The sequence below is a fragment of the Caloenas nicobarica genome, chromosome Z, assembly GCF_036013445.1.
Source record: "Caloenas nicobarica isolate bCalNic1 chromosome Z, bCalNic1.hap1, whole genome shotgun sequence".
Taxonomy (NCBI): domain Eukaryota; kingdom Metazoa; phylum Chordata; class Aves; order Columbiformes; family Columbidae; genus Caloenas; species Caloenas nicobarica.
This window is the reverse complement of record NC_088284.1, coordinates 90,734,364-90,758,705: the sequence shown is the minus strand read 5'-3', so window position 1 is coordinate 90,758,705 and position 24,342 is coordinate 90,734,364. Positions and strand designations below refer to the sequence as shown.

General features: G+C 36.0%; 1 protein-coding gene across 6 annotated transcripts in view; it reads left to right on the top strand.

Moving 5' to 3' along the window:
• PTBP2 (polypyrimidine tract binding protein 2) overlaps positions 1–24,129 on the top strand; it is a 56,108-nt gene extending 31,979 nt beyond the window's left edge. For 3 of the 6 annotated variants that reach the window (XM_065656205.1, XM_065656209.1, XM_065656208.1), the window contains 9 exons: positions 1,501–1,665; positions 1,742–1,852; positions 10,718–10,913; positions 17,752–17,906; positions 19,373–19,406; positions 19,866–19,958; positions 20,352–20,568; positions 20,670–20,747; positions 20,895–24,129. In XM_065656205.1, the coding sequence (XP_065512277.1) occupies positions 1,501–1,665; positions 1,742–1,852; positions 10,718–10,913; positions 17,752–17,906; positions 19,373–19,406; positions 19,866–19,958; positions 20,352–20,568; positions 20,670–20,747; positions 20,895–21,027 (1,182 nt within the window). In that variant the 3' untranslated portion in view covers positions 21,028–24,129. The remainder of the gene's footprint in view (positions 1–1,500; positions 1,666–1,741; positions 1,853–10,717; positions 10,914–17,751; positions 17,907–19,372; positions 19,407–19,865; positions 19,959–20,351; positions 20,569–20,669; positions 20,748–20,894) is intronic. The other 3 variants (XM_065656207.1, XM_065656206.1, XM_065656204.1) reach the window with 3 other exon arrangements.
• Positions 24,130–24,342: the final 213 nt, after the last annotated feature.

Here is a 24,342-nt window from a genome sequence, read left to right as displayed (position 1 = left end):
TACTAAGTGTTATTTTTAACTTGTTTGACAAAATATTGTCATCATAATTTTATAGATTTTACCCTTATTTGCCAATGTTAAGTCCTGTATTCCTTCATGTATTCACATTCACTTTAGTGGAATGAAATATGATATATAAGCATAGATGGATAGCGCTAACAAGAGTCACATGTTAAAATTGACTTCACAACTTTTGATTCTTTGGGTTATACAGTTTAAACTTTTCCAGTCACTTTAAGGAGTGAGTTTTAATTGATGTGTGCTGCATCTGCGCTTACAGAAGTAGTAGGAAGTAATAGTAGGAAGCCAAATATCTGGCCAGCTTGAAAGTTGCGTATTTCATATATTAGGGGGGAAAAAAAAAAGTGTTGCTATCAAAAGATGTTTTTACAGAGTTACAGTAATGAATGTTAAACATAGAGAGAAATTTCATTTTCCCAACTGGTGTTCACTGGGTCTTTTTTTTTTTTTTTTTTTCCCTCCACTTTCCTTACTCATTGATTCGTTTCAGTATGAGGAGTATCATGTAAGTTGTGAGACATGAAATTGTGTAGTAGCTCTAATACCTTTAAAATATGCAGTATGCATTGATATGATGGTTATTATTTTTACCTGGCATGCTCACTTGTCTCTCTGTTTTGTATCATTTTGTTTCATAAGGCTACTATAATGAAAGCATTAAATGGAAAGCCTTTTTCCTGCACTTTTTCTTTCTCAGAAAAAGACATGTAATCTTTCTCATACTGTCATTTTTGGCAGTGGAAGTATTTACATAGATGTGTGTTCTTGTGATGTCATCATATGGTCACCTTTGAATTTCTAAAACCCTGCTTGTGTTTAAAAAACAAAAAGTCCCCACACATGGAGAGGATTTTGATTTTCTTTTTATGAAAGAGGCTTGATAACAGACACAAGTTTTTTTACATGTCTGTGGATAGGACTTTCTGACACTTGTCAGTCTTGTGTATTGTTTCATTGTGTTAAAACTGAGAAGTTTGGAAGTGTTTAGAATTATCCCTTCCTATCAGAGCCTTTTACATAATCAAAATGTCAGTGAAATGTTAGCTGTAATACAATCTCTTGAAAAATAGGATAAATATGTCTGGTTTCTGTAGCCTTGGATTGGTTGGTTGTGGTTTGTTTTGTTTTTTCCATTGAAAGAAAAGGTTTGTAAAGAGTCTTGAAACCTACAAGATCCTCACTTTCTTTATCCTTACTAGTAGAACAATAAGCTTGCTACTAGGAAGATTGATATTAGTGCCACTTGAAGCCCCTCCTTACTGTGACTTAAGAATTATTTTATGTTTTCATTTCTATTGTCTCTTCTCACAGAGTTGCACTGCATTGCACTTCTGTTATGTTATGTCTGTAGGTCTGAGTTTTAAATAAGTGTACTATTTTATGTTTCTGGAGTTAACTATATTAATATTGCTAATTAATTTCTAGCCATCATCTTGAGAAATATTAAAAAAATCTGTCTTCTATCTTTCTTTTTTTAAGCGGGCCCAAGCTGTTCTTCAGGCAGTGACGGCTGTGCAGGCAACAAATGCTCCCATTAGCGGGACCACTGTTAGTGAGAGTGCAGTGACTCCAGCTCAGAGTCCAGTACTTAGAATAATTATTGACAATATGTACTATCCAGTAACCCTGGATGTTCTTCATCAGGTAAGCCCAATTTCATTTTGACTTAAGCTATAATTGGGAGGAACTTTTGTGTAAAACTTTACGATGTTTTTGGCAGATATTCTCTAAATTTGGTGCTGTATTGAAGATAATCACATTCACAAAGAATAACCAGTTTCAAGCTTTACTGCAATACGGAGATCCAGTAAATGCACAACAAGCAAAACTGGTAAGTGCAGTTCTGTTTATGGCTGAAGACCTTCCTGCATTATAAACATTTGTAAAACATTAATATAACAGACTACTTACCATAATAATGGGTCATAATCCTTCACCATTTCTTTGATTTTTTGGGGGGATTCAAAAAATAACTTGAAGTTATTATATAATGTTGTTATATTACATAAAATCAGTGTTTAAAAGATAGTATCTTTAAGAATACTATGTGTAAAGAATTGTATACATCTTTAATTATGAACAAATATTTTAATAAGACTGCACAGAGATGAAATAGCATGCAAGACTCCAATAGTGAAAATGTCAACCAGAAGTAAAAATGTATGATGTAATGTTGATGCGTAATTAATTCACTATAACCAGCAAATCTTACTCCTGGGACCGGACTATGAAGAATCTTTGCAGCAGTGACAGATGAGAGCAGGATCTTACTTTTGTTTTATAGGAAACTCTCCTGTCTTGGGTGGGAGAGGGAAAATCAGGTAACTGGTTTTATTCATTATAGCAGGAGAGAGCCTATGGATAAATTATGACAAAGATCAACAGCATGTCATCTAGTCTGGATGTTTTCAATTAATTGAATGGAATATGTTCACATCTCTGGCAGTAGGAAAGTTGAACCAAAGGGTAAGGCTAGATTTTTTTTATTTTTTATTTTTTTTTTTTTTCCCCAGGAGATAAATAGAGTGAATTTATGTTTTCAAACCTTCACATGCAGTCTAGGCATGTGGAAGACTGATTAAAATTGATGTGCTGGCTAAGTGTTGCTTGGCAGCACAGAAAGTGCCTATTGCCCGTAGATGACAGAAGAGCTGAGAACTTCAGGAAAAAGTGAAAAGCTCTCACCTCAGACTAAGTTGGCAATGAATATCTCTTATTCATCTTAGAGGAAAGAAAAAAATAGGCCTAGTTTTCTGTTGTGAAGAATGATGACTATATTGAAATAAAGACATTCCTTAAAATGATTGAGGATGGTCATTTTTTTATCCTCATCACCAAATGAAATACTGGGTATTGATTAAAAAAACGTGAGGTGGTCAAGACAGGGAATCACAAAAAATGACAGATGTTTTCAAAAAGCAGAGTGTAAGTTTTCATGCTGTTGAGAAAAATAAAGTTAGCCAGAGACAAAAAGATTTGCAGCTTGATTTATGATGCTCTACTTTAAGATAATCTACTCCTGAAAAGCAGGAGTAGTCCAGAAATATTTGTAGATTGGGAGTACAATTGGGACTACAATTTAAATTGGGAATATCCTTTTCAGAGATGAATAGTATCAAATATTAGATTGTATCTCAGAGTAGAGGGAGACGCAAATATGTCACTAATATGTAAAAATTTGCTTGGAAGGGGATATACCTTTCAGGTTTTAAGTAGGTTTAAAATAGTAATACAGAAACTAGATCTTTTACCTATAATTTCTTTGAAATCAACCATAGTAATTTAATTCATATTTGAAATATTGATCCACAGTTGGATGCTAATGTGTTTACAGAATGTTGTAATTCCATCTTGATTTGTGTTTGGAAAGTTATTTTTCAGTAATACGTGTTAATACTGCTTTTAAAGTGCATTTTTCAAGCAAAATATGACATCAAGTGATAAATCTTGACTTGTTTTTTGAGTCTTACATATATTATCAGAAGATTTAATGGAAAGACAGCATCTGTGAAATAGACCGTAGTGATTTGAAAATTATCAGTGTAATTCTAGGAATATATTATAAGTGACAAAGTAACAAAAAGATGAGGTATGTAAAAGTAGGGAAGAACCTCAAGAATCTCTTGCTGTTGTTGACTTCAGACAAATTGGTGCTCGCTTGTGGGATACTGTATTGGTCATAATTTTTTGTTGTTAAAGTGTGTTTTTTTGTTTATCCAGTTTTGCATGTTTTGGTTAGGGTAGCTGTTCAATAGTGGTAGCTTGTGTGAATGACTAAACTTCATTGAATAGCAGTGACTCTTGAATGTACAGTCATCGTCAGAGTGATGTTGGAGCCCATCCTAGACACAAACTGAAACAGTGTTAGGTTTGTAGTTTCATATTTTAGCTGATCCATACATAAATAGACAAAATGCTAAGAGTAATACCAACTGCAAGTATTGAAGAATGCTAAATTTGAAGAAAGGTTTGGTTTCCTTGCTACCCTCCCAAGCTAAATAGAGTAAAATAAGTACAGTTCTTATGGTTGAGCTCCTGTGGCAAAACATGAAGTGCCACCCAAACAAAAATGCCTAAAGGAAAGAAACAGGTGGTAGGAGAAAACCCTCCAGCTTAAATAAATCCAGAAACGCAGTGGAAACAAGAAGATGGGGTGGCTACACTTCAGTTGTATGGAGTTCAAAATTATAAGCATGGTAAAAGAATAAAGAAGTTTTCAATTTGTTTTCCATCAGTTGTTACCGTAGAAGATAATGGGGAATTTAATTTTCCACTGGCATTTTTCACAGGAAATCAGAATGTGACCTTAATAGAAACTGAAGACTTATTAAGGAAGTTGAAGAGCAATTTGAAAAACTTGAGTGATGTAGGTACCAAGGAGCGGTGCTATTCATGTGAACGTTCTGAGAAAATAGTGACACTGACAAGAATGTACAATATGAAGCCTCTAGCCCTGTGGGACCACTTTTGCTATTTGAATGAGCAAGTAGTGAAAAATTGCATTCCTGCTCCGCTTGCTTTGTGAGAAACTCATTTCCTGTAAAAGCAGATTATGGCTACACTGATTCACGTTTCATCACCACCCTCAGATGGGATCATTATATTTCATTACATGGGCAAATAAAGGTGAAGACTACTAACTTCAGGTTCTGTGCAAGGCAGCAGTCTAGCCATGGAGTGGAGAAAGTGCTGAGAATGTGCAGCAGTAGAGCACATTGAACTACTGTACTTCTCCTAATGAAACAGAAGGTGATGTCCTGGAGATGCCTGTACGCATAAAGAGATATTCTAAGCATCAAAAATAGCTCATTTTCATAGTAAATGATCAGTACCCTCAGCATAAGCAGCAAACTTAAGTATTTGAATAGCAGTAATCTGGTATACCATAGAAAGATGAGAGTGCCAGTGTTCCTGTCCGAACAGCTGGCTAATCCAGAGTTGTCTTTGTGTAAATGCACCGAAAGTACTCATGCCCAGTCTTGGGTATTGACAGTAATTAATGCCTCATCTCTGGAGGATGAACTGAGACTCATACATAGCACAGGACAGTCATCTTCACCCAACATGCATTAAAAATATCACAAGTCTAATTTGAGAGTTTCTGTTCTAGTTGGCCAGTTGCTCCTTGCTTGGCCTGTAGGTGCTTCAGAGTACGTTTACAGATATTTAGGTTTGACTCTACAGTCAAGATGTCTTCCTTCCAGTTGTTTTGACTGATGGGCTCAGGGTGGCTCTGCACTGGTAGTCTGCAAAAGATGTCTGCTAGGCTTCATTGCCCTAAAATCTGTAATAGGAACTTCAGGTAGTTGTTACCAGAATGGAAAACAAGGACATCTCCACATAAGATATTTAGCTTTAGGGCAATTATCCATGATTGTTGCATTAAGGATTTTCGGGCATCTTGAATGCTAAAGAGCACGGTTTGTGCTCGGAAATGATAAGTAGTGTTGACGTAAACAGAAGAGTGCTGGATTGTAGCCGTTGAATCAGAAAGCCCAGGAAGTGCAGCAGCAGTGTTTGTCTCCTGCATTTTCCAATTTTGTAGAAAATAATAAAAGGTATGCAACTGGTCCTTCAGTCAAGGAACAAAAAAACCCAAATAAACAAAAATCTTATTTTTGGAGAATGGGATGTGTTATACATACAGTTTTTAGCCACAGAAATTTCTCATATCCAAGACACTTGTCTCAGAAGAAATTAATTTCATTCAAATGCATACCCGCAGGATGCACTTGGGATACATCTCTCCCAATAAATATTTACCGTATGGTATGACCTTCAGTTACTTTGAGGTACTTATTTGAGCTAGAGTATGTTTTGTAAGGATTGCTTCTTTTTCTTAATATCTTAAACTGTTAGATTCTTCTAAAAATCTTGTTTATAGTTTCTCTCACTTGATGTGCTTTGGGAAGAGAGAGAGTAGGGACTAAATTTCTCTCTCTTTTTTTTTCTCCTTATAAGTTTGGAGAGAAGGCAGTAGTTTTGTTGTTCCTTTCTGCCACTTTTTTCTCTCCACTCTAATTTGATTGTTTTTCTTCATTGGACCGTGGTAAATGCTTTCAAGCTGTCCTTATCCTGCAAGAGTTCTATTTCCTGTCCTGGATCATCATCTTAGATGTCTGCAGTGCTTGACAAAGAAAGGGGCAGATACACTAATTGTTGTGACTTGAAGCCATGTGCCACTAGAAATACCTGCTAGCTAAATCTCTAGGCTCTATTTCTGAGCGGGGAAACGAGAATATCAAAAAGTCATATTTGTGGCTCCCAAACTGTGTTCTCGTCTGTGTTCTAGGTAACATATGTGAATTAGCTAAAGAATATTCTAAGTGGCATCTCTCTTCCTGATTTTCAGAGGATACCTTGACCATCTTCTGTATGGGGGTTTCATTCCACAGATTCATGGTCTATATAGGCCTTAGGAGAAGCTCACCAAAGCATAGTTCCTATGAGTATAGCACTTTTCAAGGGACTCTTCTTTCACGAGGTTTTTCAGATGTCTTGAACCCTGAAAGTAAGAAGAAGAGTAGTGAATTCTATCTGTTACATCAGAAAGCCCTTCATTCAGGTGTGGAAAGCCTGAGAGAAGAAGTTATTCTAGCAATGTTCTTCCTTCACTTCGGAGCCTACCGATAGATCTGACTCTTAACCTGCGTGAAGCTGCATCAGAGAGCTGCATCCGCCATTCATTTAGTAGCTCTGCAGAGTACTTTTGTCATATGAGATCACCTTTGCTGCTGTTTTCAATTCTCTCGACATCCACAATCACATTGGGAAACGAGACATCCTAGTGTTGTGAATCCATGTTGACTAGATAGAAATTCTTACTGTCCTTTTGCAGAAAAGCTTGTATGTGGTTGATTATGTCAGCAGCAGGAGAAAACTCTTTTTTTCTATTCTTTCCGCGCCGCCCCCCATTGGAACAGTCTCTTGTCTTTACTCTTAATCTGTAGGATCTTTTCTCAGTCAGGAGTTTTCATCTCTTGATCCTCCTGGTTGCTATGAGCAAAAAGAAAGGGTGGTTTGACATTATATTTTAAGAAATGGGAGAGTATTGGGTTCTGTGGTGCAGACCTCCATTTCATCAATATTCCCTGCATGGTCATTTTTACAGTCTGTGACAGACAATTGTATCTCTCTGTTCTGGATCCTTATGACTTCCCAGGCTATTTCTGCTATTTTTTGTGGTGTTAGGTCTTGCTTGCTTATTCTCGCCTTCAGTGAAAGGTGCTGCCTTGAGACATGAGCAGATTTTGGATTCTTTGTGAATATAACCCTGGTTATTAAGACCCTTTCTAAATATTTTGAATGTTTCTACTTAGTACTACTAGCTTCTTTCCAGCCACCTCCGCTATTTTGGAACTTGAGCAGTCGAAGTGTCTATAGAGAAACTCATAGGGATGGGAGTGTGTTTGCACTGAGTTGAGGTTGTTGTGTTGGGTTATATGTCATTCTGAATTGAAAAAGAGATTTTTTTGGTGGTGGTTCTTTTGTGGCTGTTTTCTACTGGCCTTCTGCATCTTGTTTGAGCGCTCCTAAATATAATGTAGTTTTTCAGGAATCTGACTGCTGACAAGCTCTTGGCAGGTGAGCTGCTCACCAGAATCATTTTACCCCTTGGGAAAGTCCAAGAAGAAGGTACTTTTTAGTAACATGGGGGACAGAGGGAAGGCAGTGGCCTGGAAATGATTCAGTATCATTACACTCTTAGCATGGCATGATGACATAAGTTTTGATACTTCTGTTGTTGAGGCTTAAGGAATAGGTTTGCTGGCACAGGCAAGATAAAGAATGATACGTTTTGTAGAAGTGTCCTGTGATACTTGATCTTCTTGGTTTGGCATGTGAGCGGTGTGGTACTGTATCACATGTGAGTGTATGTATAGATAAATGCTCAAAGAAAGAAGTTTCTCTTAGCAACACCTAGAGTTCTTTGACCTGATGTCTGTATGTACATTCACTAACAGTACGGCAACTGAGTAGGCTGCCCAGGCAGGTTGTGGAGTCTCCTTCTCTGGAGACATTCAAAACGCACCTGGACGCCTTCCTGTGTAGCCTCATCTGGGTGTTCCTGCTCCGGCAGGGGGAATGGACTAGATGATCTTTTGAGGTCCGTTCCAATCCCTAACATTCTGTGATTCTGTGAACTGTATTCTCATTTTTCAGGATGTCTGTTTGAGAGGAGCAGGGTTTGGGAGTCTGTTGCACATTCTTTTATTGCCATACAAGAAGGAGCTCAGGACACACATGTTCCCAGTTGTGACTTTACATGTGAACAGTTAATCTTGAAAAAAGCCTAGTTGCTGGTAATCTTTCTACCATTATTGTTGGAGGTGTGTGATGCTGCTGGTAGAGGTGGGTGGGGTGAGATTTCTTGGTTTTGATCTGTTGCAACAAGCCTTTCCCAGAGTGTGACTACAGTGCTCATTAGGAGTGCATCTCCTGCCTTTCTGGTTCAAGATATTCTTTCATACTCTCTGTGTCCCAACTACAAGGGATTTCTCTTGTGCAGTATTCTTTTTTATGTACTGTTGGTCACTTTGAATTTGTCAGAAGAGGAGTTTTTGTTATTTCAGTATATGTTTTAGTTACTTATGTGGCTCCCTTTAAACATTGACTACTGTGGAAAGTACGAACACTGGCTATATTTTGATTTGCTACTTTTGAAAACTTTTAATCAACTTAACAGCCTTATGCCAGCTGTAAATCAGTGTGCCTACGAATTCCACACAGAGGTATAACATGAATCTTGGCTGTGTTTTAAAGACTTAAAGCTTTGTGTCATAGCTGTGTGATTTGAACAAAGCGAACGGATAGTGCTGTTTGGGTGTTTCCTTGATGGCAATAGCATTGTCTTGGACAAGAAGTAAGCTCTGGCTGCATGAACTGAACCTATCTTTAGTCTGTATCTTAGTGGATTTTAGAAGGTAAGAAGACTCCTAAAAGTGATGACCGATTCTCAGTGTATACTTTCCTTAGATGTAAGTGTTCAAGTGGGATTCTTTTCTCAAATACCAACATTAGGCGTTTTGGATACTGCTTTACCACTGTGTATAAAAAAAGCTATCAAATGCTATATTCCGTAATGATGACACCCGGCACCACCTCAACAATACAGGATTAATCCTCAGCCTGTGTTCTGTGAGCCAGGAGATTTGGCTTTGCCAATATTGTATGAGGCATTGTTTAAGCCGAGTTTTGAGCACATGAGTTTCTTTTTAATTGCTAAAGTATTTGTTGAGACAATGTCTAGATTGTCAGGTTTCTATACTTTTTCATTATTATTTTACTTGGAAGTTCTAAAAATACTGAGTTATTCTTGTGCATTGACTGCTAATGGCAGTAATTCTTTTAAGTGATTTCATGAGCCCTGGAGATGTCAGCTGTGATAATAGATTTTGCAGGAAGGGACAGCCTTGCTGGCCCAGACCTAGCAGGGGGTGTCTGCAGGATGTTCAGTTTCCAGATGCATCACTGTCTGAAAATAGCGATGTTGCTTCCATAGCCAGCAGGCACACCAGCTTCGTGCAGTGCTTGGCTCAAAATAGTAAGTCCTCCCAGAACTTGAATGTGTTGGAAAGTGCACTGCATATGTAACCAAGGAAGCTGATACATTTCAGCCCAGCGTTAATCAAGAGAAACAAAAAAAATCCGATTTTTGTATTTGAAAGTGTGATTTCCTCCTGCCCCCACCGACACCTCCCCCCCCAGCTGTGTATATATAAGGTAGGTTTTTATTTAACATAATGACTTGATTGAATGGATTAATTTTTAAGATGAGCTGTATCTTCACTTCCTAGCGTTTCTTAATAATATAAAGCAGTTATTAAAGTTTCTTTGTTTTTTAACGTCTCATACTTGGGTGTTAGTGCTTCAAGTGAAAGAAGGGTATACCCAAGATGTAAATGGAATAAAATCCATGTGTAGCAGTTTGCATGGTATATAATGAAGATGGACAAAACATGTAATTAGGCCTTTTTAGAGGGTATTTTCAGAGAGTTGTAAGTGATGTCATGTTAAGTATTCATGTGAATTTTACTGTTAATAGGCATCCTTTCAGAAGTACCAAATAATTGTGAAAATAACTTTTTTTTTTTGAAGTGTTAGTAACATTACATTAGCAGATAAAGTTGCTTTTCTTTCGATTTTGGCACTTATGACATTTCAGGGCAGAAGAAAAACATGCAGGAATAATTTAAATATTCTGCTTTAAGAGATAGCTATCTAACACAGTATTTAAGGCTAGATTTTTAATTTTTTTTTCCTCAGGTCAGCTTTCCCTGTAAAAGAGTATTTGTGTGGGGGTTTTTTTTGTTTTTTGGTTTGTTTTTTTTAAATAGTGGGGTGTGTTCTTTTGGTTTTTGTGTTTTTCTTTTTTTTTTGAGAAATTTATTTGGCATTATGTCTGATTTAAAGGTATACTATGGAATACAGGTTAATTAACTATATTCAACAGACTAACTTTTAAGTTCGACTGAATTAAAATGTCTCTTGCCACTTTGGTGTATAAATGGTTTCTAGGTTACAGAAGTAAACATCGAGCTTCCTGCATTTTAATCTTAATTGGTTTTAAACTAGATGGTAAGATGGATAAATATATATATATATATATGCTGACCTTGTTTATTTTGAAAGAAGAAAATGTTGTGCAACCAACCTGTATTGTGTACTTTTTAAATAAACTGACTTCCTTTTCCAGGCCCTAGATGGTCAAAATATTTATAATGCTTGCTGTACCCTGCGAATTGATTTTTCCAAATTGGTGAATTTGAACGTCAAGTACAACAATGATAAAAGCAGGGACTACACTCGTCCCGATCTTCCATCTGGTGATGGGCAGCCAGCGCTGGACCCAGCTATTGCTGCAGCATTTGCAAAGGAGACTTCCCTTCTAGGTATGATTCTGACATTGTTCTTTTGTATTGCAAAGTCACTTGATAAAAATGTTTATTAATCCTTCTAAAAATTAAAGATCTGAAATTGCAATAGTCTCCAAAGGCCCATTCAGGGTTTGGTCTATATTGTGATCTGAATTGTAGTAGCTCAATAAATGAGAGAATGTATGACAAAATGAGAAATACACAACGTATATGGAAAAGTCAAGTTAGTTCTATTTTAATTTTCAAATCTGTCCTTCCCTCTTTGATATGTTCTTCTCAGCTGCTATTGCCTACCTTGTCCACCCTCTCACCCGAGACTTAACATGATTTACATGTTTCATTCATGCTATTGTTTAATTGTAATACCGGATCATGAAAATAACATTTTATTGGTTTCCTTCAATAAGGAAAGATTATGTTCTTTGCTTAAAAGAAAAAAAGGTGCTACTTTATAGTTTCTGTAAATAACAGGAAAAAAATCTGTAGTTGCACTTGTGCTCTGGTACATGAGTTCTAATATCCTGTCAGCTTTCAAGTTCATCTGAAGAAGTAGGTGAAATGCTCTGAGAAAGATACAGATAAATACATCTTCTGACTGTTAGTAAACTAATTAATTCAGCATGTTCTGTGTGCTTTGGGGGAAATTTGTAATTTTTTTTTTTTTTTTTTTAATTTATCACAATTCATTGCATAAATTTCACTCCTACTTCTGTCAAGTTGCTGTTCTTTGGTGAGAACACCTTTCACTCTTTAGATTTAATAGTACTCAGACATAATCTCATGACTTTTATAAAACTTGGTTTATTATGTTGTGATCATTGTCTTTGCTCTTATTATTTTTTCTTTCATTGTTACCCATTTTCTACTAAAGAGAACTTAAGAACAACATGGATTTCATCCTTTGGTTTTTGTACAGGATGGGCCAACTTTAAGTCAGAGTTTAAGTAGCAAAGAGGGGGCCTCTGCTCTCGTATTAGGTTTTGTAGGGTGGGGATTTAGGAGAAGAGAGAGTGCCAACTGCAGTGTTACCAATGTAACTTGAATTCTAACATTTTCCTGAATTCTGATTTCCAGTCTCAGGCTTCCTAACATCCTTCTGTGTATATAATGCTTATAGTATGCATCAAATTAACAGGTTTAATTTGCTTGGCATGGTGGTATCACACTCTGAGGATGCTTGGGTCATTGCGTCACTTTGGATACGTTTAGTAATTGTGATTACTATACTTGTTGTAGTTATCCAAGTTACTTTAGCTGACTTTATATTCTAGTGTTTTAGGCTTGAAAGTCACTTAGATGCTTTTGTAATCTCTTGCAAAAATACTTAAATTTTCTAACCTTTTGATTTTAATTAGACTCATTCTTCTGTGCATATTAAAGGGTTTTGCTAGTAAAATTATGAAGACGGCAGTCACTAGCTAATTAAATATTTTAATTGTCACTCTCTGGATGGACCTCTTTAAAATGCACTGTTTTTCCAAGCAGCAAGAAAATAAAAGGTGCACAACATGAGTTACTTGCATTGCAGCTGTGTAACATTTTCAGAGTCAGTCGTGTTTATTTTGATGAGTAGTGAAGATTATATACCAAAGTTGTTTTTTTTTCTTCTGTAAAACCATTCATTGTATTGAAAGAGACTTAAGGGAGCTGGGTACATTTTCTAATTCCCCTCGTGGCCAGTTGGGTGAGCTTGGTAAACTGTAACTCTGCATGATCTGCCAGGTGGGTGTGATTATACAGTGATCTCGGGGTTTTTATTGTTAGTTTATGTTTTTGTGGGTTTTGTTTGGTTTGGAATTTTTGGTTTGGGTTTTGGTGTTTGTTTTTTCTCCTAGTTGCCTTGTTTGGTTGGTGTTTTGTTGTGTGTTTGTTTGTGTTTGTGGTTTTTTTTTAACAGAATTTGAGCTCTACAGCTGAAAAACTTTACAAAAAGGCTCCATAGTGCTGTTAGTGCGTTAGCATTTGGATAGTTGTCAAAATGGGAATGGTGCTTGTTTGAATGTGGAAGAACAGGGTTCTCATTGTGGGCTGCTTACTGTGCGAAAAGGCACAAAATATAAGTGATGTAAATTAGAAAGGGCAAAGGATAGAAAAAACTCAAAAGTCTAAATGGACGCTGGTGCATGCAATTTGTAGCTGCATTTTCATTCAGATACTCAAAAGGGGAAGGGTGAGAACACTTAAAAGTTCGGAGAGTTTTAAGATGGAGGTTGGCAATCTATGATGTGTGAAGTATGGCAGAATGATAGCAGTGACCTTCTTCCTGCTGTTTGTTTTTCTCTTAGTATTTCATTTTGCTTGCTTTAGAATACTTATTTCTGTCGTGTTGATAAAGAATATCTTCAGAGTGTTCTCAGTCAGAGTGTCTACCATGTCCCGTTCACAGATGGTTCCCAAAGGGCATGTTTCTCCATGAAAGAGGGGAGCTCCATTTTGAGCTTAATGTGATGCTCTTCGTGTTCTTTTGCCTACTCAGAAAGAATACCACAAGTTGAATCTGTGGCATTCTGGTTAAAATGCTTGCTGTAGCTGTTCTCTTACATGTATATAATAAGAACACTAACAGAAAGTGAGGTAAGGACTCAGTTCTGACTTTCGCTTATGTTATGCTATTATATGCTGGATAGTTGTAGAACTTGGGTGCCTTTTGTTTTTTAACAGTGTACTGTAATTCGTATGTCAGAAATTACATTTACTTTTAATGTAATTTTGTGAGTTGTTTTAGTGACAAGATGTGAGTCTTGTTACTCTTGGTGTTTATATCTCGATTAATACTAAACCATAATATATCTCTGTTTCCTTATGGATAGAATCAACCCTCCTCTTCAGTAAATGTAACTTTATGATGTAGTGTGGTAACACTTGCAGCTTCATAAGCTGTTATGCAGAGATTTTTTAAAAGAACCTGTATCTCCCCCAAACCTGTTCAGTTTAAGTATAAGAAGTAGGTCAGTAACAAGTACAAAAAGATGGTGGTGACTTGACATAAAGCTACCAAAAAAGTTCATAACAGGACTAGGGACTAAATCCAGTTCTCGGTCACAGTTGTGTATACCTGCATTAAAACAACTACTCCTGCTGCCTATGGTTTTCATAGATAAGTTCATCATATACTTTTAGTACAGCTTTAATTTGTCTCTTAGCAAAATGGCATTAGTAATTTGCATTTCAGAAGTCATCCAAAACGATGCTTTGAAGGGGAGTAAGTGATGTGACATGCTGTGCTTAAACTTCATTGAGGAGAAAGACCTAAAAAGACGAGGAAAAAGAATGTATATTATTTGTATGTTTTCCTTAATATCCAGAAAAAGAAAAACCTGTTATCTGTAATTGTTGGAAGCTAAAATAAAGCTGGTTGCAAAGCTTTCAAATACCAGTCGGTCATGTTAACAAAGTAGCTAACATTTCTAAATGTTTTCAGATAAGTCCTCAAATCTTAAACAGTATGTTGCATGATAACTAGTGATCACAATACAAGTTGTTCTTATTTTTATTTATGAAAATTTTTTATTTGCTTAAAATGTCAAATCAGTGCAGTAGAGACCTACAGAACAGGCATTGTGTTTTCTGTGGGTTTGTAATTTGGCTGACCTTTAAAGAAATGAGGTCTGCGTGTGCTATGTAAGCGGTTAGAAACGTATCAGTCACATAGCTGATCCTAGCCTGCGTGTATCATTGCTCATTTGTCTACTGCATCCTCCGCTGTGATGAAACTAAGGTATCAGAAATCTTTGAGACTGTAAATTGGACATGTCTTCAATGCGTCTTGTTATCCTTTTGAAAGAATAAGAAGATCACTAATGGACAGAATGGGTTGATTTCAATGGTATCAGAAGCAGATGGTAGAGGGGTTTTTTTGTGGTGGGTTTTTTTCTTTCCACCTCACATAGGAAAAGTTATACATGTTCTCCCCACAAAAAAAAAAAAAAAAATTACAGGAGATCTTACAGAAAAAAAACTTGGAATAAACAGCAACTGTATTATACTGAACTGCTTATAATTGCAAATACTAATATGTAATAATACTTTAACTCCACTTTAGATGTTTGTTTAATATTACAAGTGTAAATATGTTGTTGTGGTTAGGGCACCCACAGCTTTATCCCTTGCTGTCATCCCTGGCTTGCTTTATTAGCACTTTACACTAATGCCCCTTCTTAAGATTCTTATTAATTTAGTCTGTTTCAAAGGATAATGTTTGAAAATATTTCTGTATGAATGGTGTTGAGTTAATCTTTGTTTTTAAACTACTTCCGTGGAACCAAAGAATGTCCTGTAGAGAGTTTGATGCTGTGAAGAATTTTGCCCTTTAAAGTATGACTTACTCAGCTCTGCTCTGCCCAACTATGGAAAGAGCTGTAAAAACTGCATTAGTCATCTTCGGATTCCTTTATTCCTAAAGTGCTGGACTGGCTTAAAGCTTCTAAGGCTACGAAAAGGTGCTTAGACACGTTAGAAGATTTGAAATGCTCTGCTATCTTGGCATTTCTAATACCTAAATGATTGCTGTTGACCTAGTAGTATAAAGTAAGTTGTTTCCCTTGAGGTGGACATCTGTCACACCGGACTGTCATTCTTCACATCTCTGTATGTGTGACCTCTGGAGTAGCTGAGTGTAAATAAACGTGACATTCAGCATATACAATACAAAGTACTCAAAAGTACATTTCCAAAACTTTTTTTTTTTTTTTTTTTTTTTTTTTTTTAGAACAGAACTGGGAGGTGTTTAAGTTGTTTGAGGAGTTTAATTTGATATTCACAAGTTTCCCTGTGTATTAGAGTCTGATTTTTGGGAATAAACTTCTTTACGTCTTCCACAGGGGTACTTTCTTTAACTGCGTCTTTTATGAAGTGTTTTTTCGTGACAGTAAAGCTACATTCTTCAGCTTTAACCCACGAGCAAAACATGTATCATATTCACGTTAGATCTTTCTCTTGCTATTAATATGTGTAAGTGTATGGTATTACACTTTCACACAAAATGGACTCTGAGAAGTGAAATGCTGTGCTTCGACTAGCAGCGGTGCCTCTAATTCCACATCCTCACAGTGACAGCCCCTGTGGTCCCTGCAGGGCCCAGCACAGCCCCGTGACAGGGACCACGCAGCAGGGCCCCTGGGGCAGCGTAGCTGCTGCTTGTCTTACGTGATCAAGCATATTGGGTGTCACTTTATTTCCTGTTTATTGTAACTGCCTGTTTTTTCCATAGACCATGTAACACATTCTCAAATCTATTAAGTGTTTTTGCAGGATGGAAGGAAGACAAGATAGGGGGTTTCCTTCTGTTTTTGTATTACAGTCAGTCCCACAAATACAACATATAATGGAACAAAAAGAACATATTTGTTGCCTTTTGATTCAGGTAGATTTTCCCTCATCTCATCATGAGAGATGACTAGAATTGTCACTACTCAGAACTGTTCCTCTGGTTTGACCCCTGAATACTAACATTTTAAATCTTTTAAACTTTTCTCGTCAAGCATTCCATATCTTTAATTTCCTTTCTTAGAACACTTACTGTTCTTAATTCTGTATGTGCTTTGATAGGAAATTACCAGGAAATATTTTCCAATGCTTGATCAGTGATGCTGTTAAGCACTATTGCAAAGTAGTGATGGATGATGTCCTGTACCCTTTGAGGGATCATTTGTCCAGCCCAGCAAAATCTCTCCCCCTTTTTTTTTTATTAGTAATTTTTCACAAATTTGTGCCATTTTAGGAAATAAAAAAATAATTTTTTAAAAAAGCAACCTTGCTTACTGCCCCCCTTTGTCCCCCTCCGTGTTACTTTTTGACACTAAATCTGATTTTTTTTTTTTTTAATTAAGGGTTGATTACATTTAATATTATCTGCCTAATATTTGGGCACTGACTGAAACTGAAGAATTTTCTCTTATGACTTTCTTTAAAATAAAACTTAATGTGGGAAGGAAAGTAGTCTGAGGTGCATAGTGTAAAGGTTATATTTAGACCGTCTACTTGGCAGGTTGGTCAAAAGTTGTGTTAGCACGATTGTATACACATTAGAAATTTTGTCAAAATACTGAAATCTCAGAACCCAATTGCAGTAAAGGAAAATAAAATGCTGAATTTGTTTCCTTGTTTTTATATACATTTTGCTATGTTAGTGGCCTTTTACTGAACTCTCTTAAAATGTGCGAATAAAATTTTGGTCAAATGGGATAAAGCTCTTCCTACATAAAGTGTGTATGGTGCATATGTGCCACAAGAACCTTTCGCAGGTCCTGGGAGTAGCACACTCTCTGTGACTTGACCAGGGAAAACCAGCTGCTTCAGGGAACTGGATTACAAAAGCCACAGAGCATCATCAGTGGTGCTGCCTTGGATGTTGTGTGTAGAAGGTGACCTCCTCGCCTTGTTTATGCCAAGGCTCTGAGAGATGTGTGGGCCTGTTCACATCCCCAGCTCAGGTGTGTGTTTAGTCTGAAGCGTCAGGTTGGAGACAGGAATGGCTCTCAAGGGGGGATGGACAAGAGGGGTGTAATGATGCACAATTAGTGTTTCTTCTTACTGATTTGATCAACATTTACTTTAAACTGTTTTGATAAACTAGACACATTTTGGAGTACAGTGGAAAAAGTTTTGGTGCACAATAATGTTTATTTGGAAAGAAAACATGGCTTACACCTTTGAAAACTTGGTCTGAATCAAAAAAGTTTTCAGATTTCCCTCCCTTATTTTAACATAGCAACCCATTTCGCAACCCTTTGGATCACTTTAACGGTGGAATGGTGTGCTTCGTAGAGTGTTGTATGCAACACTTTTATTGATATAGGTACGTTTTTAAACGACTTGTGTGTGTTTCGTAAAATATGCTTTATTTTAAAATTAGGGCTTCCTGTTGCAGCTGTTCCAGGAGCACTGAGTCCTTTGGCTATTCCAAATGCTGCTGCTGCAGCTGCAGCCGCTGCTGCTGGCCGTGTGGGAATGCCTGGAGTTTCGGCTGGTGGCAACACAGTCCTCCTGGTCAGCAATTTAAACGAAGAGGTCAGTGAAACAATTTTACTTTTTTTCCTCTTTAGCCACATTTCATTTGTCAGTATTTTATAATTTCTTTGCATTTGGCCTCTTACATTTGTATTTTAAGCTCAAAGTATTTTTGCTGGTTTTTTTGTTGTTGTTATGTTTTTAAAAAATCCCCTAAAGTTAATCTTAAAGCCATGATTGTTAAATACTTTTGTTTTCCCAGGTAGCTAACAACTTTAAATGTCCTTTGATAGTCGGCTACCTATTTTTTCTATGAAAAATGTGGTAACTACTGCATGTTTGACATTTGAATTGAAAGCTTTATTTTTACAAAATACCAACTGTGCTTTCTTTTGCAATTATAATCACATAAACTAGAATTTCTGTTTTGTTTCTTCTAATTGTTTGCTGTTTCATTTCATGCTTGTATCTCATGTTTTAAGGTCTTAATTTATGTAAACTACTCTAACACATTTTTCTTTGAAGGTTCTCCCAAAGATCTTGACGAGGCACTCTTCCAGTCTCTCTTAGTAATTTTTTTCTTTGCAGTTACTCATTTGTCTTTAAAAAATAATAATTAAAAAAATATGGCAAAGCATTTTCACCCTAACTGTATCTTTCTTGCTAACTCTGAAATCTAGAGGGGTTTGTTTAGTTTTGCATTTTTACTGTCCTGTACACTTATTTTGATGGCTGTGAAAGCTGGTATGAAATGTGGGAAGTTTGTATCAGTCTAGCTGTTCCATTTTTAACTGGCCTCTGTCACTGTAGATCATTAAGTTTTTTTTTTATCATCTGGTACTATTTTGTCATCCACAGTCTTGCATGTTAAAATGTTTTAGATCAGAGTGCCATTTTGAAAGATTTTTTGCCTGCATTTCATAACCAGCCATGCTTATGCAGTTAAAGTTCAAAGTTTAAAATTTCTATTGCATGCTTTTTTAATTTATTTTCATGTTGAGATGAAATGCTGTAGTTTACTCTTGATATGAATGTACTTTACCCATATTTGTCTTGGGTGACTACATTTTACTCAGTTTTTCTTGTACAGTACATAAACCAACCATTTTCTGACCAAATTCCTGCATTTCCTATGTACTGACCTATATTTTATTTTTTTTTTTGTTCCCCACTTCCTTATTTTTTTCTTCTGCATTGCTGTATTCCCTTCCCCATTTCATCCTTTTCCCCGTGTGTTCAACTTCCCTTTCCTTGTCTTGATCCAAATTCCCGTGCCCTTCCCTGTCTTACCCTTCTCGTCTTTGTCCACATTCCCTGTCTTCATTCCTTATGTTCATGCTTCTGTGCTTGAACAAAATGTTCCTCGGACCAACTTGCCCCAATTAACCGCCTTGAAACCATGATCCATGACCACCTCACCATTCTGCGGGAACCACCCTTCGTTATGGATGATCTGTTCATCTCCGCTCTTCCTCGACTCTTCTCTCTTCTTGTCTTACGCTGCTTGCTCTTCTCTCCTTCTAAAGATGGTTACGCCCCAAAGTCTGTTTACCCTCTTCGGTATGTTATTGTTAGCACTATACTTTTATTATTGATTTGATTTTGGTTTGGTTTTTTTTGTTTTTGTTGTGGTTTTTTTTGTTGTTTATTTGTTTCACCTTAATTCTTATTTGTAGCTAGCACTTTGGCTTAAAGTCGAATAGTAAATCTTTTGCTATTTTTCTTTTGCTGTTTAAAACTCTCCATAGACACGAATTTTCTTTTAATGCATGCTAATATATTTTTGCATGGTCTTTAATTTAATATCATTCACATAGCTTTGAGGGTTTATCAGAAATTATTCTTTTCAAAATTCACTATTCAAAATCTTTATCTCCTTTATTCATTTGTGAGAGTGTTGCGTTTGAGTGAGTGATCTTGTTGCTGTCTGAATGTTCCATTAATATGTCAAAATATATTACTTAGACGACTGGCTTTAAAATGAACTTTTTCTTTTGGGTTACCTTTGACTTTGAAAAGGTGTTTATGGTGATGTGCAGCGTGTGAAGATTTTATACAATAAGAAAGACAGTGCTCTTATACAGATGGCTGATGGAAACCAGTCACAGCTGGGTAAGATCGGTTTTCTGTTTATATTCCCATTAGTCTAGGTACTTGACATTATGCTCTGTAAAATCAGGTGAACTAAGCATGTTTACATTTGTCAGTTTGTCTTGTATCCTGGTTACCCACAAGATCCAAAATCTTATTGCATCCACTTGTATTCCAGAAGGTCTGCACAATATCCTAAATGAATTCAGCAGCTGAATCACATGTGATGGTCTTTAAATAAATAAAATTAAATACTCATGCAGATTTTGCAGACCTAGTTCTCGATTCCAGTCTTTTAGCACGTTGACCCTTTGATTTACTTGGGGTTTTTTTCTTGTTTGCAGAGTTATGTGTGATGTCCCACAAGCTATTGAAAAGTAACGCTGAATTGAGTAAACCTCTTGTCTTTTTTAGCCATGAGTCATCTTAATGGACAAAAAATGTATGGAAAGATTATTCGGGTTACTCTGTCTAAACATCAGACAGTACAGCTACCTCGAGAGGGACTTGATGACCAAGGGCTGACTAAAGATTTTGGAAATTCACCTCTTCATCGTTTCAAGAAGCCTGGCTCAAAAAACTTTCAAAATATATTCCCTCCTTCTGCGACACTTCATCTGTCCAATATTCCGTAAGTGTTGGCTGTCCGTAAGCCAGTAGTATTAATGTGAATCACAACACACTGAATTAACTAATAATTTCTTACTATGCTTGTTTTCTTTCTGTCTGTAGACCATCAGTAGCAGAAGAGGATCTACGCACATTGTTTGCCAACACTGGAGGCACTGTGAAAGCATTTAAATTTTTTCAGTAAGTAACTTTTCTGTACATAGCTTTAACAAAACACTGCTTAAGTGCGTTTTTGCAGCATGTCTTAAGGAAAAGTACATAGAGAATAGCAGATACTAGGAGAACCCCTGTAGTGTTCAAGTCCCTAATGCCATTATTTTGTTTCAGAAGAGATCACAAGATGGCACTTCTTCAGATGTCAACAGTAGAAGAAGCTATTCAGGCTTTGATTGATCTTCACAATTACAATCTTGGAGAAAATCACCATCTGAGAGTTTCTTTCTCTAAGTCAACTATTTAAAAAGACAGATTGAAAATGAGGATGTGTTGCATTGTTTGGTGTTGTCACCTATTGACTGTTCAGGAAAGTGGGGACCAGAGTTTGTCTTCTGTTGGTTTTTATTTTTTTTTTCATGCTGTTATCATTCCTTGGTTGTTTTAAAAAAAAAAAAAAGAATTAAAGCAGTGATACTAACTGCTGTTGTTCAACTGTTGTTTAGATAAACCATCATTCTGTTTAAAAGATTTCAAGTTAATACCACAGTTTTTCAACTTAGTTGATGTACGTGCCTTAAAAAGGAAAACTAGTACTGCTGGAGTTGCATAACTAGTAAAAAGCAAATTTGGTTGTCTGGGGCACATTGTTACATGATAATTTAAATATGTTTAGGCAGGGGTGTGTAAAAAGGTTAAGCTTTTGTTTCTCCTGCTTGATAGATTCCTTCATCTGCTGGCTTGTCACTTATTTTTCTTTTTAATTGGATAAGATGCATTATGCTGAAAGAATAAAATCACATTATTTGATTTCTGCTACTTTTTGCTTTGTGTTCTTTTTTTAAAGAGGCCTTTTTTATTTCAGGGTTCTGGTCTAGATTCTATTATGAATGTAGGCATTAGTTAAAATTAACAAGGTACAGAATATTAATTTCTTAAAGGACAAAAAGTGACTTCTGTGACTTTGAGCCCCATGTGAAGAGCAATGTGGAATCTTAACCTTTTTGTACACACTCTTGTGGGATGTATCATATAAATGTCAGCACTAAGTAATGTCTTGTTTGTGGCTGAATATTTTTCGTAGATGTTTTTGAAGTTGACATGACTTATGTGCATTTCAATATATATTGCCATCTTTAGTTTGTAATTAAGATATGGAATATGGTTGTGGATTTCTGAGCATGTACAGACTGGTCAAGCTAGTTCAGGACATGGTGCATGTATCTTTCAGTGATGAAGAAAGTTTGCTGCAAATGCTTGCAGGAAATTTTGGGGCAGTTTTCTAAAACTGACAACCAGGTGGGACCAAAGTTTATGTGCCTTTAGTCTTAATTTACCTTGCATTGTAATATTCAGTTTTAATAAATCTCTTCAAAATATTTTGTATTTAGAAATTGATCTGACTTTACTATAAACATGGCTCAGAATCTACAGATCCAGTTAATTTGAAAGCAGTTCTGTCACTCTGAACTGTTACCTTGATTCTGTTTAAATGACCAATACTTTTTGAAATTGATGTACTTAGTTTCAAGATTCATAGATTCTGTTATCTATGTAGAAAAAAAAGGTCATGTATATTTTCTATTAGTTGAGTTTTTACATCTTTAGAATTGTAAAAATCAGTATAGTTTGAAAGTGGCACAATTAAAAATTAATTTTCTAACAAAGTTGGGAGGTTTGATGGTTGTTTAATTTCATTTTATGTGTACTCTGCTTACCTCTGTAGCATGCTCAATAAACACTTCTGTAGCTCTGTATTCACCTTTTCTGTCTTTCTCTGCTGCTTTCTATCTCTCCTCTTCTTTGTTTTTCACTTCTACTGTGCTTCTAAATTCATGTTTATTCTCTGCCAGGGTGGGAAAAGCATAATATTAAAAAATACAATTTATGGCTTTTTATCATAAATCTGATGCTGTGAAAAATACCAGCTCTTTATTTTCAGAAAGATAGTGACCCTTTTGCAGGCAAACGTGCATATTAAACATTTCCCACCCTGTTATAACTTACTGCTTTGAAGACATAACTTTTATTGTAGTTTGTTAGCTTTCTCTTTCTATCTTTTTAGTTTTCAAGCAGATTTATGCACTAATAGATCTCTCAGGTTTGCCATGCTCTCTTGCTGCAGTTTCATCTTTCATTTTTTTTTGTGTCTGCTAAAGATTTTCTACTAATCATACAGTATCCTCATGGGTTAAAGTAACAAATTTTTTAACATTAGATTTGCAGACCATACATATTCCAGACCAGAATATTTCGCCTTTTCAGAAACATGGGGTCAAATGAATGTAAAAACAGTTTGGGCACTTTAATAGTGTTTCTTCATACTACTTTGATTGCTGTGGGGTTTTTTCCGCTCAAAGTAGGATTAAACCTTCTACGCACAACCTCTTTAAGAGCAACTGTATGACCCTGAAGCATTACATGGGTAAAAGCTGTCACTGTTCAATTTGAAGCATTTTTCTGTCACTTCTGCAGTACAACTACTGTAGATTTATTGACATTGTACTACTTTGTGACCTGATGTCTGTTCTTTGGGTTGCCTTTCAAATCAATAAATAGCTATCAGCTTTTTAAAGGTCATGGTATATAACATAGGGGGCTTGCATTAGTCTTCAGTACATTAAATTAAATGCATCAGGTTCTTACCTGTTTTATCAGAAATACACTCAAGATACGACTTAAGTTATACTCCATATATCACAGTGATCACCCAATCTGAACTGCTCATAGAATCAGATCCATTCGTACATGAAACTTGTGAATCAACATATTTTTACAACTCAGGCATCCAAATTCATTGGTGTTACTGTCTCCTGGTTGACTTGAACAGCAATTAAGGGTCTGACTGAGCTGATCTTTTAAATTTTTCATCTATATACTATGGTGCCCCATATTTTTAGAAGTAAAAATGTCAGATTTCCTTTTGAATATCAGAACGAGTGCGTGTTTCAAATAGAAATGTGAACAGAAATTTACCATTCCATGGGTTCAGCATGTGCCAAACTTTTTCCAATCTAAAACATCTGTATCAGATAGCATACAGTAATTGCCATGTGTATAATTTTCAAATAACTTCAAACATCTGCAGGGTTTAAATGTTTACAAATCCAGAATTTTTGTAAAACTGTAACTTACTCATTTTTGCCAGGCTTATTTCCATAAAAAAAAGTTTCTATACTACTTTTCTCATTTTGAACAGTTCTTGGCAAAACCTCAAGAGAGAGAATATATATTGAATTTGATTTGTTATAAATTCAGTAACTTTTATTATAAGGTTATATTTGTATCAGTCAAAATTAAAAGCAATGATAGTTGTAATTGGCATGGAAGCTTTTTTTATTAACTCCGTGAAGAAAATCACTGTTCAGTTATTGATACATAGTCTCTAAAGTGGTATCTCTTCAGAAAATGCAGGTTTAATGTCCTAACTGCTAGAACTTTAAAAAACTTGTTTTTCTTTAGGTGGTACTACATTTTGTATAGTAATTTGTACATTTTTGTTGTTATAAAATGTAAATAAGTTTCTGTTGTATTTTTAGCTCTTCAGAATGTGAAAATGCGAAGCATCGTTTTTATTAAAATTTTACTAAAAATGAGATTTATGAATAACTTCTTACACTCC